Source organism: Plodia interpunctella, chromosome 28 (assembly GCF_027563975.2).
Source record: "Plodia interpunctella isolate USDA-ARS_2022_Savannah chromosome 28, ilPloInte3.2, whole genome shotgun sequence".
Taxonomy (NCBI): Eukaryota; Metazoa; Arthropoda; class Insecta; order Lepidoptera; family Pyralidae; genus Plodia; species Plodia interpunctella.
The window spans coordinates 1,526,861-1,554,244 of NC_071321.1; the positions used below are offsets into that span (position 1 = coordinate 1,526,861).

Consider the following 27,384-nt stretch of genomic DNA (forward strand, 5'->3'; position numbering starts at 1 on the left):
CATTAAAAATAATACAATTTTCATAATAGCCAAACCCATTTATTGTGTAACATAAAAACACATATCCATAATAAAGAAATTACGTCGCGGACACATTTTTTTGCCATAAATATTTGAAATACCAACACATAATAAAAATACATCGTTTAATACACACTCGTTTATAAAAATCACAGCTAAATTGCACTTTTAAATATAATTTACAATAACAATATTGGTCAATTCATATATTATGTAGCTAATTCTAGAACTCGCACTTCTACAGTCAGTCAAGAAAATAAGATATTTTTGACTGAATTTTTTGCTATTGCAATACCAAATAGGATGGTCAGGATCGTTCGATAAACACCCAGCGCTGTCAGATAGACAGGAGACAGCGCCTCATTCAATTTCTTACTTTCTTGACAAACTGTAATAAGCATGGATATAGTAAGTACATGGGAATAAGTATTTGATGCAAGATATATAGGGTTACTGGTATCTAAGGCGCATAAGGTACATAGAGACTAACATCTTTTGTACTACGACTTTACGTCTAAAACGTACTTGGCTATTACATAGAGTTAATATGTAGAATCGCAAATTAGATTGTATTTTTCGAAATTAATTTAATTTTCGAAGAATCACGAAAAGTCTTAGAGTAAAAGTTGTTTGTTTTGATGTTCTTAAGTAGTCTTCATTAGGTTTTGCGTTTGATACCAGTAACCCTATATATATTGCTGTCTCTATCATCCGTGACCCGAACTCTCTTTTGTGGTTAAAGTCATTATTACACAGTTTGTTTTTTTCTTACAAGTCTTCTTGTGACAATCATATCTTTGTCTTTTTATGATTTTACCTCAATATAAAAATTTGGTGCTGGAGAAGGACGGAAAAAATAAGCTGGACAGAGAGAAAAAACGAAGACTGCTGACAGAAATAGAAAATAGAAGGGGAAGAATGATTGGCCACATGATACGACACGACGCCTTATTTAAAACCATTTTTGAAGGAAAGGTGAAAGGAAGAAGGTCCAGGGAGACCGAGGAAGAGTTATGCGAGCAACTGAAAGAGAAGGCAGGCGTTGTGTCGTATCGAGACCTTAAAAGCAAAGCCGAGGATAGAGAGGCGTGGCGTATACTCCACCGACAAGAGCATAGCTCTTCAATAAGAATATAAATGAAAAAAGATAGGAAATTACTTTCGTGGTTAATGTTTTACTTTGGGATGTTTAGATTTTAACTAATATTTGATTTCTTTTTTAACAAAATTCTATTATGTTAAAATCGTTTACATATTAGCACTCGTAAAAAAACGGACTGGTACCGAATTCAAATTCAAATAATTTATTCAGAAATTAGACCTTCACAGGCACTTTTTCTCGTCAATATTTATAGTTATTTCTCACAAGCTACAAACTACTGGCATTTCGGAACGACCAATGCTGAGAAGAAATGCCGAAAGAAACTCATTTGAACAGTGTTGGTCCCTATCATGCCAGATCGGCTTACCATTATTGTTTCTTACAATGATTTTTTTCTTTCTAATAATATTTACATAATGTACATAGTCAAATGGTATATCAAAACAGGTTATGATGGTGATCAGAGTGCTGATTATAATATATATATATATATATATCGATGTGAAACACAACTACCAAACAAAACACAAATACCTATATATAAGCCTCGGAATATATAAGAGAGGGAGGTGGGGACACGGATGATGAAAGAGATAGCAATAATATTCGAGCTCTACGTTATATATAAAGCTTTATCATATCTCACAAAGTGTGAGACGAAATCGCGTCCGAGTGTTCCGTAAATTATAGTCACATATTTATAAGTTTTAGGATATTTTCTTGAGACACTTTTTTGCAAAAAAAAAAAAACATGTTCAGAAAAGCCTGCTTTCGCCTCTTTCTGATAAAATGTTATATTGTAATCTGACAGACAAACTAACCAGTAGATAAATCAGCCCGATATGATCGGCAAGATCCTATCCAATACATTTGAAAAAAAAAATACACTTTATCTATCAGATAATTTATCAGTAAGCGGTGAAACAGGTCCAAAGTATCTTGTGCGTCGGTAACAAGTTGTAAAACTTAAGATATATGATATTACGGGATTATTAAACTTTTATATTAAAAAAATATAAAAATTATTTTGAATTTATATTTTGGCCCGTACAGCGCATAAATCGACCCAAAACTTGTATCTATTATACTTAGGGTTTACAATCATTTTTTTATTTTCATTTATGTCTAAACACAGCCGTGCGTTAGGTTTGTATGGCTCCCACACAAAAGTTTGGTCTTTCCATGACGGCGAACTGAAAAATACAATAAAATAGGTAAAAGTTTTTAATGTAAAATACATTAATATTTTTGTAAGTAAATACCTACCACTAATATTATAAGAAAGCTGGTATATTAGTTCAAGCTCAAACGGCTGGGTCATTTTTGAAAATTTTGATATACCTATGTAGGTATATCAAAATTTTCAAACCACCACACCCATAACACACAACCACACCACAAGTCCACCGAGGTCGTCAAAGGATGTCCTTTGACGACCTCGGTGGCGCAGTGGTAAACTGCTTGCCTCTGAACCGAGAGGTCCCGGGTTCGAGCCCCGGTCGGGTCAAGATGGAAAATGATATTTTTCTGATTGGCCCAGGTCTTGGATGTTTATCTAAATATGTATTTGTTGGTAAACATCTGGCCGATTTTGTTGAAATTTGCAATAGGTAGGTGCCTACCTATGAAGTTTGTTGCACCGCTACTTCTTCACCTGGGTTTTGGAAGTCGGCGGTAAAAAGTTAAGTAAAATTTTGACGTCAATAAGTTATGTACTCATCATCCTTAGTTGAAGAAAGAATTTTTAATTGGCGGAATAGTTACAATACTGAGTTGTCTAAGAACGTGAATGAAGTTTCTTACCCTTCCAATGCGAAATTACACCAACACTCGCTCAGAAATTTCGTAATTTTCATATCTTTGTCCGTCGCCATTACTGCCTTGTTTTTCCTATATATCAAATATTGTATTATATCCCCATGGGTCGTTCCTTTAAAGCCCAAATCCTTCATAGCTCTTATATTCAAATTGCCAATATAAGAGAAGTTATAGACATATACATTCTGAGTTTTTGATATCAATTCCGGGAACAATACGATGTCTCTATCGAAAAATGAGTCCGACAACAAATTCGCGAATTCTAATTTCCATTCGTCATTAATTTCTCTGCCTCGAAAATAATATTGTCTCAATTTTATTTGGAATAGTGATGATTCAACTTCATCTGCGAAAGTTATGTAGCTCGGCACAAAATAATTAAGATCGTTTTCGTATATAATATCTTTGCCATTTTTTCTTATAAAAAGCGCGCCTTCGTGTGTCGAACTCCCAAGCAGCACTGGCACTTTTTTATACCTATTACATTTGAAACTTTGCACGGGATGCTCGGAAAAATATCGCTCGACTTTATGAAACTTCTTCTCAACAACTACAGTTAAAAACGGCCTAATAACGTAAGGCGGTCGATTGAATTCCGCCATGAAATAAGCATTTAATAACTCATCTACAGGGCAATTCATGAAAAACTCGTGTAAACTTTTAACATCATCGATTTCTTTGCCCAACAGCGAGGCTATATGCTTAGCCCCTTCTATAGGATCGTCAACAGTCATAATTACATCTGCTAATATATTCCCCGACTGTGCTATTACTTTATTGAACATACCATCAGCCAATTTGGTCACCATGTATGATGTAACCACAGCTGCACCGGCGCTCTCTCCAATGACGGTAATATTAAGACAATTTCCATTAAAACTGTGTATATTTTTGTTAACCCATTTCAATGCTTTTATCGTATCTTTCAACGCAACATTTCCCGGGGCTTCCGGTATGTTTAGACATAAAAAGCCCAAGATATTCAATCTGTAATTGATTGTTACAAAAATGACGTCGTTTTCGATAAAGTAGTCCGGATTGTACCAATCTCCGTACCCAAAAAGCAAACGGCCTCCGTGTACGAAAAATAAAACAGGGAGATTCTTCACCTGTTCGGCTGGTAGGCATGGGGTGTACACGTTTAAGTATAGACAATCTTCCGAACCTTCTATCTTGGCTGTGGATAGGTTAGGTTGGCAGGCCTTGTTGCCTGGTTTTGTTGCGTCTCTGATCCCTGTCCAACATTCTGGGTCTTCTGGATTCTAGGAAATAATTGTGTGTAACAAATAAATGGACAACACAAGATGTATTTTTATATAACTCTTATACTACATGCAAAAACGGAAGATTTTTTCGCGTTTAACAACTTGAGCGTACATTATGCCCAACATTGTATCATGTGTTTAATGGACACATTGGACAAATAAAAACGTGACACTTTATCTGTCTCTCTCTCTGTTTCTTCTTCAGGTATCAAGCGTCGGAGCCCAAGGCCCACTTTCCTGCTTTAACTTGTAGCAATATTTATTTTACTACAAGCAAGTAAACAGACAAAAAAATAAAAATAGTACTCACTTTAAATCTAAGCTGCCCTATAGGCGGTTTAGCATAAGGAATCCCTTCGAAACTATAAAACGTTTTGCCGTTACACGAGGTCACCCTCTTCCCCTGTAACACCCCTTGTTCCACCTTCACCTGACATGACATGGTAACTGAAAAACACATGCTAATCTTAACATTGTTGTATCTTAATGTTATCAGAGTATTACATAATGTGTCTGGGATTGTTAATTCGGTCTTTGTTTCGGCTTTTTACAGAATATTTACTTTTAAAAATTAAACCTAAACTATTATAAATACACGTAACGTAAATGAGGAAAATATATATGTTATATTTTTAATATCACTGTCATAAAAGTTTCATATCTTTTAGCTAAATAGGTACTTTTTAATCACTTTTATCTACAAGCTTTGTTCTCGTATGGGAGCAACCCTGAAATAGCGAAATATATCAGCTGTTCCATACAAAATCAAATAGAAAAGACGGCAGGCCGGTTCTTGAAAATTTTATGGTACCTATATGTTATACGCAGCCTCGGGGCGTCACAGCCGAAGATGAAATTTACACGCGAGGACAAGTGACATCTGCGCATGTTCATCTGCTAATGAAACCGGTAAAAAAACTTTTAAATTTTGAATAATTGGCTGTAATTTTAAAACCGGCCGCCTACGTGACGTCAACCCTCCATGGTGATGCTATTGTTGCCTATCAGCTGCCTAGGCTGACACTTATTCGCCTCATACGACCCGCGGGAGGATATGGAGCGGACAACACGCTAAGGAAAAAAAAGTATAAAAACGTATTCTATTCTCTTTTTATAATTGTGATGTCATTAATTGAGATGTGCTAATGTTTTAAACGAACATTATTATGGAACGATTAACATACAATGTTAAAATATTCCAAAAACAAGACACCGCTTACCCAAGTGATGGATATATCAATTGTTAGTGATCCTTTTTTTTCTAATATGTAACCAATTTAAAAAGATTTTTTATTGTTGTATTCTTAAAAATTGTTTGTAAGGGAAATTCGTATTGTGGTTTGTGAGTATGTTTACTACTTCGCGGTCAAACAGTTGGGCCAAAATGTATGAAATTTGGTAATGAGGCAGCTGATCTGATACCTCGGATCAATACATGGGATAGGTACTTTTTATCTCAAAAGAAAGCAAAGGATTTGGTCAAATAGTTGGATAATCAATGGAGCTTTATGCAGTAGATGGCGCTACTGTGCATAAAGGTTGTAACACCATGGTATGCAGTTATCAATATATAAATTAATCTTATAAATATACTTCACATGAACTTTGTGTATAGCTATTGCAGGCGGCTTCTCCTGCGTAATTTTCCCCCGGGAACAGTTATTTTTCTGGGATGAAAGGCACTCTATGTAAGGACATAACTTGATGTGCTGTTCAACAAACAACAGCACATCAAGTTATCCTGCATGAATCTCTATGGAGCTATAATAGAGACAAGTTTGCAATTTATTTTATTTATTTATTTATTTATTGTTATTTAAATACAACAAATTTGAATTTGGTTGATGTGCTGTTGACTGTACAATTACATGTACCTATACAAAATTTCAAGAAGATTAGTCGAGTAAAAAGTGTGAAGAGGTAGTAAACAAACATACTTTCACAATTATAATATTACAATACAATACAAAAAATCTTTATTGCACAAATTAATTACATAGTATACATAAGTACAAAATGTATAATCACACATAGCATGACATTACGGTATAGATACATTGTGCAAAAGGCGGCCGGCCCTATCGCTGTAAGCAATTTCTTCCAGGCAACCTTTTGGGAAATTGCTAGACGAGGAAATATATATATTAAGTAGTTAGGATTAAGATAGGATGTTACAGGATGTAATATTTGAGCAAAACTATCGCAATAGTTAGTAGGTAAAATGATAAATAATAATAAATGTAAGGAAATGGTGTAATATAGATTTTAACTATATATAGTGGATTTTTTTTAGGCTAGATTGTGGTCAACATTTTGTTACTCTTTATTGCAGGTACTACTGGAAAGAGTTTTATGAAATTTGGTATACAGGTAGAATTAATCCTGAATTAACATGTAAGGTACTTTTTATCCAGAAATTCACACAGCAGAGCCATGGAGTATCAAGAAAAAATTACTACAGTTAAATTGATTTTTGGCGATTTTACAAATTAAAAAAATAATCTACATTTCTAATGCTAATAAAGCTGAAAGATACTTAAAAAGTTATCGAACTAAAGAATGTCCATCTTACCTTGACGAAATAATTGGCCAGTATCACGGCCGGTAGGTATTTAGTCGATCGACTATGATAATTTTGGTGGACTATGATCCTCAACTCTTGCAATGATTTTGTAAAATAATTAATTCTTCGTATTAATTCCAGTTTTTAATTTCGAAATTGTATCAACTCTTATAGCTGAATTGCATTAGGTTGTAACTACGCAAATGCTTTATAAAATAGGAACAAAATATCACTTGAATTTTGCAAAAATCATTTTCTTGTTTTGAAGCTAATCAAGTTTGTAATTTGTATTGTGTTGACATTTTTTTACGTGAATTTTGACATTTGTGATGATGAACGAAACAGAACGAAATACATACAATCATTCTTCCTATTTTACTGTGTTGCCATATGCCTATCAATTTATTTAATTTTATTAGTCATGTTTCTCATCCATCATGTGCTCGTTGTGAGCCTGCCGCTTCTACTTTTTTGTTGATCTATGTTCCACTCCACATGCTACAGAATAGAATAGCGTAGCGTAGCAATCAACATAATATAAAATACTACTGTATGAATGCACTACTAATTTGTAAAATAATTGAACGCATCTAAAACAGTGACTCCACCTAGTGTCATTTTGAGACACTACAAAAATGATGGCCGCCATCATTGCGACACCAGCGTGACAGTCAGTGGAGACATGTCAATTCTGTTCATGATACATGAGAAATTCCAATGGCAGATTCTTTCTTCGGGTTCGATACTTCGTTATCGGTAAGTCCTAATATATATTTAATGCATCCATAGCGTATTTCATGTACAAACAATCCCCAAACGAACTTGGTGAACTGGCTGCCAGCATGCCAAAATCTCAGACCATTCAGTGCGTTTTACCTGTTTTCACCGTTTTGATGCTGTTAAATTCACATTATTACGATAACTTTGGCCTTATAAGACATGCAATGTCTATATGAAATCATCTGGCAGTGGTAATATTACTAAATTGTAGTGGTTCCAACTTGTTGGCTCTATTTTCACTGGTCCAATGCTACAACACTGTATAGTGGTATAAAATTACAGTTTAACATTCCATTTGGTTTCCTCAATTAGGTTGGGCATATAAAACAACTCAGTTTTTCGTGGTTATCCTAAACTGGTGTAGTGGTAGTACTGCATGCATACATAATAAACATACACATGTATGCAGTATTAATCTTTACAAAATATGCATTATATTATTCCTCTTGTACAACACATTATGGTCTTCTTCACTTTGTAACATTCTTGGCTGTCACTCTACATAAAACCCTGGGGTCCACAATAAAATTTACCATGAAATTTTGTAGATTCGGATGTAGTTTTACAACCAACTGCCTAACCCAACCTTTTTGTGAAAGATTTTTGTAACACTTTCTGACTTACAATTCCATGTTCTAGAAACATGCCCAAAGTCAAAATATTTATTTAGACACTAGATGTTGCCTGGGGCTTTGCTCCTGTGGGAATTTTGAGATAAAATGTAGCCTTTAGCAATTTTGGATAATGGTGAAATAATTTTTGAAATTCCATAGTTTCTTAGATTTCCTGCCTCAAACACAAACTCACAAACGCTTACCACTTTATAATATTAGTGTGGAGTAGGCCTTCACAGAAAATTTTCATTTCAAATTTTTACTATTATAATAATACATGTTTCTCAAAAAGCTACAAACCACTAGCATTTCCCATAATCGCAAAATCTATTCATCAGTAAGGTAACCACATCAAATTGGTAGGAGAAATTGTATATTTGGAATTGGTTATCATCATTTCAGAATTGGTCGTCATTTCAGTCCATTGCTGCTCACTGCTGAGCATAATCCTTTGTTACACTGAAATTCTCAATCCTGTTCTAATTTAATTACGGAAGACTAACTTTGGGGAAATGGGACCGATCACCCATATGGTGCTTGTGCTGGCTTCCATAACTAGAAAATAATAAATACTTAGATGATGCCATCTGTCCAAGACACTGCTGGATTTCCAACCTTTTTCCTCTATAAGCCACATCTTACTCCACCTGCAAATACTCAGACTGTCAGGTATTTCATGACCATGTCAACATCCTGTACATTGGACTTTCCAATTTTATTCATGTGTATTATTATAACTGTTTGATAAATTTCTGATTGTTTGATTATAATGAAGGCCTATTGATTTCAGAACTTAAATGATGATGAGGGCGGAGGAGAACCTTCTGAGGATGAATATGATGCTCTCAATGATGAGACTTTTGGACAGGACTGTGAGTATTATACCTTACCCGTGGCCCGTCCCGGCTTTGCTTGTGAACCACACATTGGTGAAGGAAAATTATACAAACATTTTTTATGTTGACTCCGAGGGTTTGTGGCGTCACAGCCTCAAATGCAGCCGGCAACACTCGAGGAGAAAGAAATGCTGTATACTAGTTTGCATAATACTTTTTTTATCTACCATGTGGATATTGTGTCCCACTGCTGGCCAAAAATGTTCATCTTTCTCTCGTCTCATTCTATTGCAAATTCTGGTCATTTAATTCATTCTGTTTCATGGTAAATGTATGACTTACAGCCGAGGAGTTTGACTGGGAGGTCGAGCATGAGACCTTGGCTCAACAGCTCGAGAGCAACCGCAGACTCAACAACAGCGGCATTGATGAGACCGCCAACACGCAGCTCGGTAAGTGGTTTTTTTTTACCTTTCGTTGCTTCTGTAGCGCATGTGCAATGTTTGCTGATGCACATATTAATGACGTCTATGCCTTTTGTTGCAAATGAGTCCTTGCTAAACTGATTGCAGGGCAGTAGCAACAATATTCCTATAATGGAGTTTTCATTCTGGAGTATGATTGTGGTTAGTGGTTAGGAGTTCTGTTCCTAGTTCATTTATTCATATAAACAATATAAATTGTCTTCGCTGGCAATGGCGTGGGTTCGATTCCCGCCCCGATTGATTGTTGATTAAATCATACTATTATTATAAATACGAAACTTTGTGAGGTTAATTTGTATGTATGTTTCTTACTCTTTCACGCAAAATCTACTGGACCGATTGTTATGAAATGGGTAAAATATAATTTGGAATAACACATAGGGCACTTGTTATCCCGAAATTCCCACGCGGAGCGCAGCAAGTATTATGTAAATATTGGTAAATAAAATGGTTTTATTTATAATTTATTGTTCTCCTGAACAGAAGCGTCGCTGTCACAGCTAGTGTTGGACGAGACCGACTCGCCGCAGTCGCGCGTGTTGGGCTCCAGCGTGTGGCGGCACGACCTCTCATTCCCAGCGCCCGTGAGTCACACATTCTAACTACATTCTAAAATCGGACAGATACATACACTACTAGCATGCGGGCAAACAGGCATGCGGCGCACCTGATGGTAAGCGGTCATCACAACCTATGGACGGCTATACCAGGGGTGTGTTGCCTTGCCAGTCTTTTGTACTTACCCTGTAATCACACTGCATCTCTCACCCTTCAAACCGGAAGAGAACATTGCTCAGTTTGTTAGGGAACTTTCATTTACCACATTGAAATGCTAGCAATGTATGCAGAAATCGCTAATCTACCTTGTTTATCAACTAATCTTGACCATTCTATTTGATATTGCAATGGCAAAAAAAATTACTAGGCTTGGTAATCCTAGCCAAGTACTTTTGTTTCATTGTCGCTTCTTTTTTCTATATTATTTTTATATCAAGTTTAGTAAGAATTACTAAAATGTTACCGCTGCTTACGCAAAAAGCCGTTACACTACGGACAGATGGCACTACGGTCGACTCACTACTAGAAGCTAACAAGTCTAGATCGCGCAGACAGTGCGTTTTCGTTTGGAAGCATATATACAACCTCCGCATGACATCGTCTGTCGCGTGCGGTTCCCCGGACACCTAGCCTGGCGGGAATATTTTCCCTTTGTGACGGTCGAGTAATAATCAACTCGCTCCCGCTACAGTGTCGCCATGTCGCCACAAACACATTCTCTATTTATCATTAACATATTGTATATTATCTGTATTGCAGCCTGCTCCACTCAAGAATGTGTGCACGGTCGAAGAGCTGGAACGCCAACTCCGGCAGAAGCCGATTCAGTACACACAGAACTACTTCCAGGTGAGCACTGTTGATGGACTGTGAATCACTAAACAGGGATAACTGAAAATGAAAAATAAATATTATTTCAAAATTTTCTATTGTATTTTTAGGTTTTAGTTTTTCTATTTGAAACATATAATTTTCTATTTAATTTTTAATTTCGCTCAATTGTTTTCCATGTTCGGTGAAATAAGTTTGATGCTGAAAACATTTATGGAATGTCAGAATTCCGTGTAATTAAAAATCAGATTATAATTAAAGTGACATTCGATTATCGTGTTTCATTACTAAATTAAGATCTCATTGTTACTAACAAAATGAACTTAGTCTGAATAAATGAATTTATTATTATTTATTAAGTGAGTGCAATCATACATTTAATTTTAGACCCATTTGTTATCACGTCAATACACGTTAAGTATCCAGCAAACGGTTAAACAATTTACCCTTCCAGCCGCGATTCCCGGTGATACTCCAACGGCCGCCGGGGCTCCAGGCCCCGGTGCCGTTGCCCTTCGCCCCCCCCGCGGGTCATAACATGGCCCAGATGACCCCACCCCTAAACAAGATCATAGGGAACAACATACAGATGAATATGGGACAGAACCAGCTGGGACAGAATGTCAACCAGGTGGGTGTAGCTTTTTAATGTGTTAATAGTGATGTTTGTCTGTAATCAAATATTGCAAGTTCAATTGCACCACTTACTTGTCCTTCAGAGTTGGACATTTTTCCCTTCAGTTTTCATGACAACGGATTATTATGATAAGCACGACTTGATGGTGCAGGCAGGATCGGCTCCCGACGTGGGTTTTACATGTATCATAACTTTATTTTATTTTCCTCTTAACATTTTTAATTACAAATTTTCCAGTTCATGCAAAACGCGAACCAAATGGGACAGTTTCAGAACAACCAAATAAGCCAAACGAACTTGCTCGGTCAGCTCTCGCAAAATATGCATATGAACCAATCGGGTCAACTGCTCCAGAATCAGATGAGCCAAAATCAGATGACCCAAAACCAGATCCAACAGAATCCGATTCAGAATTTAAACCAAATGAACTCGATGGGCCAGAACGTCAATCAGATGGGACACAGCGTGAACCAAATGGGACAAAGCATGAACCAGATGTCACAAAACGTCAACCAGATGGGACAAAACGTGAACCCGATGGGACAAAATGTGAATCAATTGGGACAAGGCGTGAACCAAATGGGGCAAGGCGTGAACCAGATGGGACAAAACTTGAACCAAATGGGACATAACGTGAACCAGATGGGACAAAACTTGAACCAAATGGGACAAAACGTGAACCAAATGGGACAAGGCGTGAACCAAATGGGACAAAACCAGATGTTGCCGAACGGCAATCAGTTTCCTGGCATGAATCAGTTTCCCAGAATGATGGGGCAGCCGAGAATGATGGCGCCTCCCCCTGGTATCAACATGCCCAGGCAGAATTTTAGCCCCAATATGAACCAGTACAATACCAATTTTCGTGTAAGTATTAATTCTTATTTGTACTACTACTGTTCTTATTTGTTGATTTTGCCCGCGTGATCTCCCACGGTAACGTCTATTTTTTCCGGGATCAAAGGTGCGCTAAGTCTTTCTCCATATTACTAGTATGAAAAATATAGTATCGTTGAGTTAGTATCCTATGACACAAGTGTCGTACTTATTTTCAGGCCTGACTCAATCCGTGTTATTTTTTCATACATATTTATTTATACGAGATACTCAGTGTCACTTGGTACAAGAAACTTAATCAATATATTTTCTTGATGACCTCGGTTGCGCAGTAGTAAGGTTCTTGCCTCTGAACCGAGAGGTCCCGGGTTCGATCCCCGGTCGGGTCATGATGGAAAATTATCTTTTTCTGATTGTTATAAAATATAGTATCGTTGAGTTAGTATCCCATAACACAAGTCTCGAACTTATTTTGGGGCTAGCTCAATCTGTGTGATTTGTCCTAATATATTTATTTATTCTAATTCCAGGGCCCAACGATTCAATCCAAGCCCAACACAGAACCGACCCAACAGACCATTCCCAAACCGCATTCGCCGAAACTGTCCAAGACACCGACCCAAAAACTACAGAAGACCGATCCTAAAGTCCAAAAATCAAGGGTCTATAACAACTCGAAGACCCAGAATTTGACGTCACAAAATCTAGTGCAACTAATACAGAATACACATCCGATGTTACAGCAGTACAATAACAGTTATCATAATGCGAGCCACCATCCCATGTTGAACAGGAATTTGTTTGGTAATGGGCTGTTGAATAATCAGTTTATGTATAATCAGAGACAGAACGGAGTGTACAATAATAGGTAAGGATATATATTTTTTATTAAACACTCGAGTGTTAAATTAAACGTTATAAATTATACCCGTTCCTCGAGTGTTATACTTGGCGAAAACCGCATCAGAATCCATGTAGTGGTTTAATCATAATAAATATAATTATGCTGTCAAAATTAACAATTATACGCTGACGAAGTAGCTGTAGTGCTTTCCGTAAATTATCTTTTGTATTTTCTTTTTTTTATAGTAGTGAGTTTATCGCGAACATACAGACAGACGCGGCAGAGGATTTTGTTTTATTGTATATAAGGATGCTTTTGATTTTGTTTTATTGTATATAAATTGCTGGTTGATTGGAAGAGATCCCTTCATGGGATAAGTCGCCGTTGTATGTTGACTTTTTGTTGTGTATGTAATTTTGTCATGTGTTCTTTGTACAATAAATATAACACAAACAAAAACAAATGTAACTGCTGTCTGTCTTTATAGAGTAGTAAATAAATGACGGCTCTGTGTGATTTTGTCGGACAACACTGGGTGTTTATCAACCAATCTTAATTTTTATATGTCATCAAAAGGTAAAAAAAAAAGTTGTGTTTAACTTTATATGCAAGCACTGTTGGTGTACCTGAATAAATAAATGTTGACCATTCTATTTGGCATTTGAAGAGTAGAATTTTGAAAAAAAAATACATCATTTTTATCTTAATTTTTAATGTACGAAACAATTTTTTTTTTGTGTTTCCCGTTTCTGTGTTTGTGTCCATCTGACCCGCGATACAAGCTTATAGCTTAGTGTGGGCCGTGGAGTGTTGTCCATTTATTTACTACTAGCTTTTGCCTGCGGCTTAGCCCGCGTGAGGTTTCTCTGCGAAAGCGGAATACAGACTTTCACCCCCATTATAGTAAATAAATAAAGTTTATATATATATATATATATACCTATGTTTGAACGGGAGTTTTTAACTATATGCATAACAATTGTCATCAAAATCGGTCCAACGGTTGAGTAGTGTAATTATTATTTCACATTTACCATAATGTTGTGTTTAACTTTTTCTATTACATTAACTTGCACTCCACCTACTGTGCTATAACGCGTTGATTTTCAGTCATAGCCATATGGCTGAAAATCAACGCGATGCCATCATCATCATGGGGTGCCATCTTCGAATTGAAGTTTGGAGGTCAGCACACGGAAACCCTCGCGGTTTTGGGCCGCTATTTTCAGTTGATTGTATCCAAGTCCGGTCCAATCCTTTATGTCATCAAACCACATTCGTCGAGGGCGGCCAGGAGGTCTTTTGCCAGGGATTTTGCCTTCAAGAATCAGTCTTAGAAATTCAAACTGCCATATGACTGAAAATCAACCATAGCCATAGCCACATGGCTGAAAATCAACGCGTTGCTCCCCGAGGAGCAATATTATCGTTGAGCCTTTTGTATTGCTGCAGCACACATACACATTAATTATATGTGATTATCTGTGCATTTAATGATTACACTTGTGTTTTTTTTTTAATTTTGATGGTATATGTGTTCACACCGCTGCAAATAAAGTTTAGAGAAAACGGAACAGACAGATATTAGCATATAATAATAATTAAATTTTTTCTAGACAAATGAACGGTGACGACTCGAGCGCCACGAGCGAAGATGAATACGCGGGGCTCATGACCCAGAGAGAGAAACAATGGCTCGTAAACATACAGATGTTGCAGCTCAACACGGGAACACCCTATATACACGACTTCTATTATACGGTGAGTTTTGACACCACCCTCTACTATAGTTCATGCTTTTGTATGAGAGAGATGGAAGTTGAGAGAAAAAATTTAACGAAATTTGGTTAATTAAAGTGAGTTTGTTTCCAAACAACATCCATACTAATATTACGAAGTGGTAAGCGTTTGTGAGTTTATATGTTTGAGGGGGCTAATCTCCGAAACTACTGAACCGATTTCTATAATTCTTTCACCATTAGAAAGGTTTTTCCAATCAAAAACAACGTACTAAATATTGATAGGTCACTTACCATTTTAAAATTACAATTGAAAAATTTTTTACTAAATGAAATATTGAAAAACTAACTTAAATAATATATTATCCAAGATTGTTATAGGCTATATTTTATGTCGAAATTCGCACGGGAGCGAAGCTCCGGGCAACATCTAGTCTTATATAAAAAATTGCAATATATTTTGGTCTGACATCGAAATATATTCAGATATACATAATATAGACACCTTAATGCTTTTAATACCAACTCCATACTGTTCGCGAACCGTTCGGTATACAATACATTGCAGATTTTTCACTGCGGTAATTGAAAGCACTCATACAAATTACACAATGTTCATGCTCGGTTGTATAGCGGATGGTTTAACTTGAAATAAATGAAATAATGTATTTATTAGTAAATAATTGTTACGTGACATAATATTGTGCGCTGACACCCACTGCACCCCTGTGCTGTGGGCGGCAAGCTCCTCAGTAGACATTTTCAGAGTTATTTACTGTGATATAAAGACACATTATATGATTCGCATGTAACTTAACTTAAATGGAAAGTAAACATTAATGAAAGTTTCGATACTTAGGGTACATTTATAGACATTAAATGGAACGTAAACAATTTTAGGATACATTTATATAAATATTAAGTGCTAAAGAAAAGTTTTATTCAATCAAGCACCTATCGCTTTAGTCTTTCTGTTTTTCCCGAAGGTTGGCTGGTAGAGAATGCTTTTCGCGTTAAGTCCGCCGTTGTACCAATTTTGGTAAATGAAGTTTGTATAAATAAATAAATAAATAAACAAATAAAGAATGTATAATTTGCTAAAAGATAAATTCAAATTACAGTTCAATATTCGCACTACTACTAGTATAAATATTATGTGTATTATATATTACCTGAGTAGTGCTTATTGTGTTGGCACTAACTCTGGTGTAGGTTTCTTAGAACCCGTGATATTGACATTGAAAATAATTTATGAGCGGACGCGCGTAATAAACGCGGACGAAGCCGCGGGCAAAGGCGAATAAGGTGCATAATTAAGTGTTGTGTCTTCAGGTGTTCCTAGAGCGTCAGGCCAGGAAAGAAAAGGAAGGGGTGAAGGAAGCACACAAAGCCAACCAACAAAACCACCCTTTTTACAGTGGGGGTGAGTTAAGTGCTGAATACTATCCTACTGCTTTAGACAAAAGTCGTAGAACAAAAGACTTTAGTCTCCATCAACCTCATGCGCCTTTGGAAGGTTATGCGTTAGATAACCAGTAATCCTCTACTGGTTATGCGTTAGATAACCAGTAACCCTGTACTTGTTATCTAACGCATAACCTTCCAAAGGCGCATGGGGTTCATGGAGACTAAAGTCTTTTGTTCTACGACATTTGTCTAAACGTAATAAATAAAAAAAAAATAACATTTTTTAGTTTTAATGTCGTTTCTGTAAAACTTTACCTCTATGTTCGATTCCGCTATATAACGCTACTGTACTGTCTCGTGTTGCTATTACATAGAGTTAACATGTGTCGCAGAATCGCAAATAAGATTGTTTTTTTTTTTTTACGAAAAAAAAAACTACGTATCACGAAAAGTCGTAGAATAAAAGTTGCTTGTTTTGTCACTTAAGTAGTTTTTAGGAGGTTTTGCATTTAATACCAGTAACCCTGTATAGTTTTGTTTTATTATAATATTTTTAAATTATATTTTTTATATATTTAATTTGTTTATTGACCTCCGTGGCCTAATGGTCATCACGCCGAACTGCTACACTGGAGGTCCCGGGTTCGACCCCCGGTCAACATCAACATGGAAAATGATCTTTATCAGATTGACCTGGGTCTTGGATGTTCATCTATATATGTATATGTTATAGAATATAGTATCGTTTAGTATCCCATAGCACAGGTTGCGAACATTTTTCTGACGAGAGCAAATATTTCAGGCGTGAAGCAGGAGGGTCACGCGAGGGAGCGACACAACTCAGTGAGACACAACTCCACGAGTGAGGACTCCACACCGAGGACATATGTGCCCACGCAGTTTGAAAACTCTTTGGGGAAATTACAGGTGTGTTTTCTTTTTTTATAGTTTGAAATAAATAAATAAATATATATTAGGACAAATCACACAGATTGAGCTAGCCCCAAAGTAAGTTCGAGACTTGTGTTATGGGATACTAACTCAACGATACTATATTTAATAACAAATACATATATAGATAAACATTCAATTAATAATAAATTTTATTGGCTACTTGATTGTGTATAAAATGAAATGCTTATACCACATATGCTATAAATTCATACATTCATTCATTTGTAGGTATTTAATCCATACTAATATTATAAAGAGAAAAGATGTGTATTTTTGTTTGTAATGGATGCGAAGCCGGGGCGAGCAGCTAGTAACAAATAAATTAAATGTCACTTTAATTGATCACTTTCATTGATTACCATGTATACAATTTTTTGGGTTCCGTTGAAGTATATTAGTAATGTTTTTCGACTACAAAATCTGTGACGTCACAATACATCACTGTCACACAAGCTCCATTTAACATTGTTTTCGATATTAGAAAAAAGTATACGATTTGTCTAGACGGAAAGTAGTTAATTATTTCATAAAATAAATTAATAATATTGTTTGGACTATAAAAGAATTATAATAAATAGGTAATAAAACATACATTTAAATGTTATAATTATAAAGTGTCTATGGCATATGTAAAAAAGTGCTTTCATGGTATGAATAATATAGGAGTTCTCTTATCCAATATATAAAAAAGGCTCCGGTGAAGTGTGTTGCGCCAGTACTTTTTCACCTGCGCTTTGGAAGCCAGCCGGTAGGTAGACTTAGTTTAAATAACTGTTTTTTTTATATATTAGATAAGAGAATTGCTATCGAATTTATTCCATGCACTTTTTTGCATATGACATAGATTTTTGGAAAAAAAAATTTTTGTTTATTCAGACCATAAGTCAATTTTTTTTTGTTAGTAACAATGAAACCTTAACAGATTGTTAGTAAATACAAATAAAAAAAAAACACACACACACACACACACACAAAAACATCCATCAGTCACTGCTGCCCAGTTCCGTGTGAGACTGCGAAACAGCGACCGATGTACACCGCTCCCGCACAGTAGCGTAGAAGCAATCTACTTTCGCTTCTGCAAACATCCCTGATGCACGACAGAATCTAGCCAACCCCATCAGCACCCCGAATGCGTTGTTATATTGGACGCGGAGAGCGCTGTATGATTTATAAGCTGTATTATTTTAAATTCTATTATATTTTTATAGACCAAACAATATTATTGATTTATTTTATGAATGATATTGCCCCCCCCCCCCAGTGCGGCAGCGTGACGGCGCCGCGCAAGATCATCGACGTGGAGCTGGTGGCGGGCGACCGCAGCCCCGCGCGGGGCTCCAGGGCGCCCTCGCGCGCCTCCACCGCCAACCCCGCTGAGGTAATAGCTGCTTTGCACAACTATGTTTTACACGCCAACATTTTTCTCCATATTTCAAACTGTAATAAATACTTACTGTTATACTGTAAATAAATAATAAAAAAATATATATATTAGGACAAATCACACAGATTGAGCTAGCCCCAAAGTAAGTTCGAGACTTGTGTTAAGGAATACTAACTCAACGATACTATATTTTGAATTTATAACAAATACATCCAAGACCCGGGCCAATCAAAAAAATATCCCGACTGGGGATCGAACCCGGGACCTCTCGGTTCAGTGGCAAGAACCTTACCACTGTGCCACCGAGGTCGTGAATAATACTAATATGGTAGTGTGATTTTTTGGTATCTTTCCTTTATTTATTTATACTTTTTTGCACAAGATGAAAGTTGACAACAGGTGGACTTCATATTATAAACAAACAGACAGACAAACCTGGGACCAATCAGAAAAAGACAAAAGGAGTGGTGTTTTTGTTGAAAAATAGTAATTATACACACAAGTAAAATATAACATATATAACTTCAAATGGAATGGTCAAGATTTGCCAGTCGAGATATAAAAACTCATGTAATAATATCATGTTTTTTATATTACTTTTACATACAAGTTAGATTTTTACAATTAAAACAGACAATAGACTAGAATATTAAATATTTATTTCAACTTAACACTTCTAAGAATCTCGAGAAAAAGGTCTTATCTGATCCGTATTTACCTATTGAGTTATGGAACCCTAAAAATTATATTAATTTTAGGTACCTCGAGAAATGAAGAGGACAAAGCAACTCCTATTGGACATAGAAGCATTATATCTGATCCTGTTGCGGCTTGAAGAACTTAACGATCCTTTGGCGATATCCAACGCGCTTATACTTAAGGTAAATCATCATCATATCGAGTGTGTTATTGCTAACACTGGTGTTAGATTTTATTCATGTCGCCTAAAGGCATCTGACACGACTTTACGACTACTTACCGCCATCTAGTGGCAGGTAGCGTGCACACTAGTGAACTAAACTGTCCACCAGTGTGCAGATTTCCTCACGACGTTTTCCTTCACCGGAAGCCTGTGGTGGTCTATGAAAACTACTATATATGAGTCAGATTGGTATACAAACTCATGTGGCACGAGTAGGATACGAACCTGAGACCTTTCGATCTACTTCCACGTCCACGTCTCAACCATACATAAATACATATCAATAGTGTATAAAAAAATTATAAATGGTGTGATTCTCAGAGTGTTTCGACCGCTGTGGTCACAGTATACTGCAATACAAAGGTGTCTGATTTAACTTGATGGCTAATATTATAGTTAAAGTTATCAATTTTAACTTATCTTATGGTTTAATTTCTAAAATATTGAATTTGTAAAAGTTATAAATGCGAGAGTAAAATTACGAATGCTAATTATATCAAAATTAGTTATTTAATAATAATAATAATATATTCCTTACAAAGTCTTCTGCCGTGTCTGTCTGTTCCCGATAAACTCAAAAACTACTGCACGGATTTTCATGCGGCTTTCACCAATATATAGTGTGATTCCTGAGAAAGGTTTAAGTATATAATTTATATGTTTATTGTATATTTATATGTATATTGTATATTTCAAATATGGTAACCCCTTCTGGTATGATAACAACCCTACAATGTTTGAATGAGTTACTTTCGGCATTTCTTCTCAGCGGTGGTCGTTCCGAAATGCTAGTAGTTTGTAGTTTTGGTAAATTTATCATTTAATTTCGAATATGACGTGAAAAAATGCCTGTCAAGGCCTAACTTCTGAATAAATAGGTAATTTGATTTTGATAAATTTATTGTTTTTACCAGAGCGTTCGTTTATTTATGTATATATTCAAGTTAATTCCGTTTCTCTCTCACTCAGGAACGAGAAGAAAAACAGAAGCAGTTGGAAGCGGCGCAGAAGGAGGAAGAAGATGATGATACGAACGTGTTCCTCAGAAACATAGAGTCTGTTCAGAGGAGGCCGAAACCGGAGAGCAAAGGGGAGATAGGGGACAAGAGACAGGTATATTACACTCCCTATATCTTACGAGTTCTAATATGTAAAACATTTTCACAGTATTTCGTTGATGATAAATCAAATATTAGTTCAAACCTAAACATTCTAAAGTAAAACATTTATGTATGAAATATTCTAAAGTAAAACATTTATGTATGAGTAAAACAATTATGTATTAATAATGAAAGTAGTAATTTCCTAACCAACCAAGCTCTGTAGCCTAATGGACTACTACACTGAGTCCCGGGTTCGAACCCCGGGCAAGTCAAGATGGAAAATGATATTTTTCACAGATTGACCTGAGTCTAGGATGTTTATCTATATGTTATTAAAAATTTCGAGCAGTACAATCACATGGGGTATAAAAGTTATCTGATTAAATCAATCATGATTATTTTCCAATGATTCGATTACGGAATGCAGTCGCAATCGCTAATCTGACTACATTTTGTCTACAGGTAGTGAATCTAGCAGTGAATCTGAAGCCGGCGCCTGTCAAAAACTTATTAGACGAAGACAAGGACGAGCTGATTAACAAGATGTTCGCGGGGTTACTGCACAACGACCGTCTGCAGCAGATGCTGACTGTTAGAAAAGGACGGGTGAGTAAAATAGGCTTTTTTTCTAGGAGAATATTGTACATTTGTGATTGAAATTTAAGATTTTTTTAAAGAAAATAATAAGTATCGCTCTGAGGATAGATCCCTGGGATATACCAGAAGTTAAAAAAAAGAGCGGACCGAGTATAGAGCCTTGAGGAGGCCCGAAGTAATTACATGAGATTCTTGCATGTTCACCGCAAGATTTTCATACAATTCTGGCTTCCATTTGGTAAAAAATTGAGATATGTTATTATTACACTATGATTATACATATACTTATGTAATTATAGTGAATTTTTGTCTAAAATTGATAATTTTATATTGAACATAAAATGTAGCTATCATTAGACGATAGATCCCTGAGGCACATCAAAACCAAAAGATACAGCGATGGTTAGGAGTTAGAGCCTTAAGGAACACTAGAGGCAATTTTAACTAAAATATTGTTGTGTTAATAAAGTTATAAATAACAGCGGTCCTAAATTACTGCCCTGAGTCACGCCCTATTATAAATGACTTAGACATTAGTCATGATAGACACGCATTATAATCAGCACTAAATCCTTACATATTATAAAACAATGTCCTTTACCGCATCTGTCTGTTTGCCTGTTCGCGATAAATTCAAGCCGGGACGGGCCTATAATACGAATCTGTTGGGCGAATACAAAGATGGTATTCTCGTCTATTTTTTTGTGTGTAGAGTATAAAAAGCAGTGGTCCGAATATAGTGCCTTGGGGCATACCAGAGGCAGTTCGAACTAAAATCGATTACAAATCACAGTGGTCCAAAGCTAAATTTGAAATTATATTATGAATTACACACTTATTATGATCAAGATACACATACTGTATTACATACTATATATTATTTTATGAGAATTTGTTTATTATGTTTTATTTACCGCAATGAAAAGCTAGCGACTACGTGGAGTCAGCATAAACCCCACAAAACACGAATATAACATTAAACATCGTAAAGAATATAGCCGTAATATATCGAAATGTGGCCATTTAAATGCTACGTAAACACATAAAATGCCTCTTTTTGTTCCATTTTTCTTTCGCGGGTCTGTTTGAGGAATTTGTCAATTTTATATTTACATTGTCATGTAAATATGACAGTTACATAAGTACGGTCGTAGATGCTGGTGTGCCGCTTCCTGTCGCGCGCGCGCACGCACGCACGCGCGCGCAGCGTGTGGTCGCGCGTGCTGCGCGCGCTGCCGGCCGCCGCGCGCCGCGACGACGGCACGCTGGCTGCGCTCGCGCCGCACTTCCACACGTCAGTCTTATACCGTTACCCTTTTATCTACACTATTATTATATAGAAACTGAGAAAAAAAAGAGCGAAATTTGGTTAATTAAAGTGAGTTTGTTTCCAAGGAAACCCATACTAATATTACAAAGAGGTAAACTTTTGTGAGTTTGTATGTTTGTGGCGGGTAATTTCCGAAACTAGCGAACCGATTTCAAAAAGATAACCTATGTTTTATCTCAAAATACCCACGGGAGCGAAGCCCCGGACAATATATAATCCAAATGATCTTAAATTTACATACGTAAAGTTTGAAATACAGAGAAGATCCGGAAAAATAACTGTTCCCGTGAAAAATTCATGCGGGCGAGCCGCGAGCAAAAGCTAGCATTATAAATGCGAAAGTAAGTTTGTTTGTTACCTCTTCACGCATTAGCTTCTCAACCAATCTTCTTGAAATACCACATATATATAATTAAGAGTATGTAGAAGGACATAAGGTGCCTTTATCTCGGAAAAAATTATTGTTCCCGTGAAATTTTTCATTTTTTAATAAACTTAAACAAATATTAACAAATAAAAGTTTCTACATGAAGTTGGACAAATATTTTAACGACAAAGGTTTAAACAACTGATATTTTTAAATTCATGTATAATTATATAATTATGTAGATATCACAAATTATAAATCATCTGTAATCCATTTGCCGTTCCTGATATATTATCCTAATATTTAATTTTGATATTATGTAATATTGTAATTCATTGACTTTTAATTGACATTTTTAATTTTAATCTAAATTGTATTTTAAATTGCAATGCCCGACAGGGTTACTGAATTACCTTTACAATGTACAGTACATTGTAAAAAGCAATAAATAATTTTAATTGAATTGAAAGAAAATTTACGAAAAACTTATATTCTATTATAGGAGGTGGCGCTAAATGCACAAACTGTGCAATAAAACACTAGATGGCGCTGTGTGTATTTTAAATGCGCTATGGATTTTTTATTCCAACTGTCCCAATCCTGTTTTAACACGAAGAAAAAACTGTTCCCGAAAGCATTAAACGGTCGAACCGCGAGTAAACAATTAGTAAATTATAAACCAGTGATAAACTCTTAATTTAAACAGACGTTTCTATCCAGATCATCGAACCATTAACACGTAATATTATTGTTGTATTACATTCTATCAGGTACATACATAGCACGACCGGCTGGTCGGCGGTGTTGGAGTCCTGCGGCCTCCTCGCCGAGGCCTTCGATCCCGCCCGAACTGCGTACGCCCTCACCACTGCCGTGAGTACTCATATCAGATGTAAAGATAAATAAAAAGCTGTATTTGTTAACTATTTACTAATACCTATCCATACTAATATTATAATTTGTATTTTTTGTTTGTAATGAATAAACTCGAATAAGTACTGGGCCGATTTTGATGAAATTTGGCACATGGATAGATGAAACCTTTTTTATTATGGTTTTACCCGAGCGTAGCCGGGGCGGGCCTCTGTAAATATATACAAAGCCATCGTCTAGTTCGCAAAGCCAACTTTTTGGGAAGAAACTATGCGAATACTAGGCGTAAACCTATCTATCTGTATATTTAACACAATAAGTACAAAATACATATATCCCCACAAACTTTCACATTTATAATATTAGTAGGATATACGAATCTTTTTCTGATTGGCCGGGACTTGGATGTTTATCTATATATGTATTCGTTATAAAATATAGCACAGTCGAGTTAGTATCCCAAAACACAAGTCTCGAATCACACAATCACACAGATTGTGGGGCTAGCTCAATCAGTGTGATTTGTCCTAATATATTTATTTAATTAGTTTAGATTTTAATTTATATATTTTTTAATTTTACCTAGTATTTTTTTCTGTATTCCCGTAAATTGTGTGTAACAGTTACAAATAAACATTTATATCTATCTATAGTGTTGCCCAGACAAGTAACAGTTGATTTTCACATGACACCCTTTTCCTGAAGGGTAGAGAATGCTTTTAGCCGTCCCTTTGCACCAAAAGTTAAAACAAATATAAATATGTTTACAACCAGAGACGCCGATAATCGTGCGAAGTGAATAAGAAAAAGTACTATTACGCTTCACGGCTGAGGAAGCAACCGGGAATATATTCAGATGAGACAGTGAGATGTAGTATTAAAGATTGACTTGTTTTCTTTACAGTTTACACTAACCTGCGTGTGCGCACTGATCGAAAAAGCATCAATCTTAGTCAACACGCCAGACGCGACCTCCAACGAGCGACAGTGGTCCAAATTCCTAAAAACTTTAGCCCGATCCCTCAAAAACACCACACTAACCGTCGCAAGACCTCTTAAACCACTGCCCGAGAATAGAGTTTTGTACCATTTGAGACAGTTAGACTCTAGAAGTACCATTGAGATTTTACAACGTGGTAAAAGTGCAGAATTTGTGGATCTGTCCAAAAATGACGTCATGGAACTGTTGGTCAAACATTTGTGTTGATATCTGTTTGTTGTCAAATGTTTGGCATATGGCGAGCCAATAAGGACAGACTGATACGTCTGTCTCGCTCTGACTGTGGATTTCGTTTATCGGAGGCCGTGGAAACCGTGTCGTTATTTTTGGTCATGTGATAGATTATTTCCGAAATGTTCACGCCCTACTTCTAATTTGGAGTTTAGTATGAATAAATAAATAAATTTAATATATAGAAAATCGAAATATTCGCATGTAAACAACATGTAACAATATAATGACCATTATTGATCGACGAAAATAACATTTAGATTTTTGTACACGTTCGGGTGGATTTTTTTTTTAATTTTTGGACGTAAACATGTACGAAGTTTTCGAAATTCAATTAAAATAATCGACAAATTGTATAACATATTTTTCAACTGAATAAGAACGAATCGTGAGAAAATAAAGTGTTAAATTTGAAAAAAAAAACATGTTTTAAATATCCTTTAAACTTTTATAACGCTCGAATGTGTATAAATACAAATTATTTATCGACCGCTTCTGACAGTTTAAAATAACATATGCTTACCACTTACATGATTTTACAAATAAATGCACATTCAAAAAAATACGCTACCTTAAAAAAATTTGAAATAATAGGCGTTTGTGTTTAAGTGGTATATTTTCACGAAAAACATATGTAAATTGGTTTTACTTGTAGATAGGCTTTAGGCTGGGAATTTGGTGTTATTTCGTGACTAAATCTCGATTCCACAAAAAAAAAAATCAATGTACCTATAAAATTTTATTTTACACAAATCGAAACGCTTGTTTCGCCATCATTACGACTTTTAGGTTAAAAAATGTATTTATCGAAATAATGTATATGTAATTATTTATGAATATCGAAATAAAATATATTTTTAGGTACGTTATAGAAAAATAACACAAAAATTGGCGTAGTACTGAACCGTAGCAAACATTATAAAATTAAAAATTAGTTTGCGCGTCCGCCATTTTTTCTTTGTGTGATGGCGAAATAAGTTTATATATAAAGAAGTGTATATCTGTATGTAAAGTAGCGCGATGCATTGTATATTATATGTAATTTTATCGTTTTTTAATGTTAATTGACGGGTCGACATCAGAATATTAAACAGAAAAAAAAACAAGAAAAAAAATTTTAAAGAACAATTGGATCAAAATTTTCATATTTTGAAACAAAAATTTTGCCGGCTCATGATTATTTCTATATATTTCGATCTTATTTTCGCTTACAATGTCTATACGTATATTATAATTAAGTACATTTTTTTTTCAATCTAATAGTCTAGCTTTAAATTATTATTATAGTTATACTCGTGTAGCAATACATACCCATATTGTTGTATGGAAAAAACCAACCGGTTTTCTGACCAATATTGTACAGAAGAACAATCGTATATGGCCTGGAGAGCGTCGCTGCTGTTGAATAAACACTTAAACGGCTGATAAAAGGACGTTCATTGAAAAGTGAGCTTTAAAGCGTCCGCTGAAGATATACATTACATTGACAACAAACTATCCGACTGCTCGGTGTTAGTTCTCATTTTGTCAATGTAAAGTAATGTCTATAGGTAACGTTTTAAAGCTCACTTTTCTATGAACAATGGGGGGAGTTGAGCGGTAGAAATGTTCTATGACATTAAATTTGACAAAACGACTTAATAAATATTTTATCTTTGGTACAGTCAACAGCACATCAAGTTACCCTGCATGAACCTCTATGGCGCGGTAATAGCGACGAGTTTGCAATGAATTTGGGTAGGTTGGTGTGCTGTTGAATGTACCTCATAATGCTTTTTTTTATACTAAAATTCTAGTATTTCCTCTAAATATATTCCGATGTCGACTCCGCAATGATTTTAAATGTCACACAACGGTCATTCTGATATTAGTTAAGTAAAGGATGACTTTACGATTCAATGCTTGGCAAGTAATAAGTCTGATGATTAGAAATATAAGGTTGGATCGCACAGTGTTTTTTATTCCTTATATATTTGGACATATAACATATATATGTGACGTAACAAGTGTAAACGTACCTTACGGTCGACTCCAAAAATATTCAGAGGGCTTAGTGCTGGTTAGCTATTTACATCTCACCATCGAGTCGATTCGAAGTGAGACGCAGCGAACCAATCACAATGCGCCATTGTGACGCAACGACAACCACGCTGCAATGTGATTGGTTCGCTGCGTCTCACTTGGAATCGATTCGATGGTGAGAAGTGAAACCGAACGTGCACTAAGAACAAAAATATAAAAAATATTATTGTCCATAAGGTTCCTTTACCCGTAGAACGTCAT

General features: G+C 35.7%; 2 protein-coding genes across 3 annotated transcripts; one reads left to right on the plus strand and one right to left on the minus strand.

Moving 5' to 3' along the window:
- Positions 1-23: 23 nt before the first annotated feature.
- Positions 24-7,106, minus strand: LOC128681836 (esterase FE4-like). Of its 2 annotated transcripts, none has more exons than XM_053766059.2 (4): positions 6,779-7,106; positions 4,517-4,653; positions 2,927-4,203; positions 24-2,316 (listed from the first exon to the last, which is right to left on the minus strand). In XM_053766059.2, exons 2-4 carry the CDS (start codon positions 4,646-4,648, stop codon positions 2,157-2,159), a joined length of 1,569 nt encoding a protein of 522 aa, XP_053622034.1. In that variant the 5' UTR covers positions 4,649-4,653; positions 6,779-7,106; the 3' UTR covers positions 24-2,156. The 2 variants fall into 2 exon arrangements, with proteins under 2 accessions (XP_053622034.1, XP_053622035.1); XM_053766060.2 differs by lacking the exon at positions 6,779-7,106 and adding an exon at positions 5,173-5,660.
- A 286-nt stretch (positions 7,107-7,392) lies between these two features.
- Positions 7,393-27,050, plus strand: Patr-1 (Protein associated with topo II related - 1). Its single transcript, XM_053766061.1, has 18 exons — positions 7,393-7,525; positions 8,954-9,035; positions 9,344-9,451; positions 9,968-10,068; positions 10,802-10,891; positions 11,328-11,504; positions 11,748-12,377; positions 12,878-13,215; positions 14,808-14,952; positions 16,263-16,353; positions 17,140-17,264; positions 18,556-18,672; positions 19,437-19,559; positions 20,570-20,713; positions 21,166-21,309; positions 22,455-22,594; positions 23,768-23,870; positions 24,775-27,050. Exons 1-18 carry the CDS (start codon positions 7,487-7,489, stop codon positions 25,075-25,077), a joined length of 3,000 nt encoding a protein of 999 aa, XP_053622036.1. The 5' UTR covers positions 7,393-7,486; the 3' UTR covers positions 25,078-27,050.
- Positions 27,051-27,384: the final 334 nt, after the last annotated feature.

Excerpts from the sequence above, each read along its gene's own strand:
- LOC128681836 (XM_053766059.2), bottom strand. The coding sequence starts at position 4,648 with ATGTCATGTCAGGTGAAGGTGGAACAAGGGGTGTTACAGGGGAAGAGG. Across the intron at positions 4,204-4,516 it reads TAGGGCAGCTTAGATTTAAA|AATCCAGAAGACCCAGAATG; the intron begins GTGAGTACTATT and ends ATTATTTCCTAG. Across the intron at positions 2,317-2,926 it reads TGTAATTTCGCATTGGAAGG|TTCGCCGTCATGGAAAGACC; the intron begins GTAAGAAACTTC and ends TGTATTTTTCAG.
- Patr-1 (XM_053766061.1), top strand. The coding sequence starts at position 7,487 with ATGGCAGATTCTTTCTTCGGGTTCGATACTTCGTTATCG. Across the intron at positions 9,036-9,343 it reads TGAGACTTTTGGACAGGACT|CCGAGGAGTTTGACTGGGAG; the intron begins GTGAGTATTATA and ends TATGACTTACAG. Across the intron at positions 18,673-19,436 it reads CCACCGCCAACCCCGCTGAG|GTACCTCGAGAAATGAAGAG; the intron begins GTAATAGCTGCT and ends TATTAATTTTAG.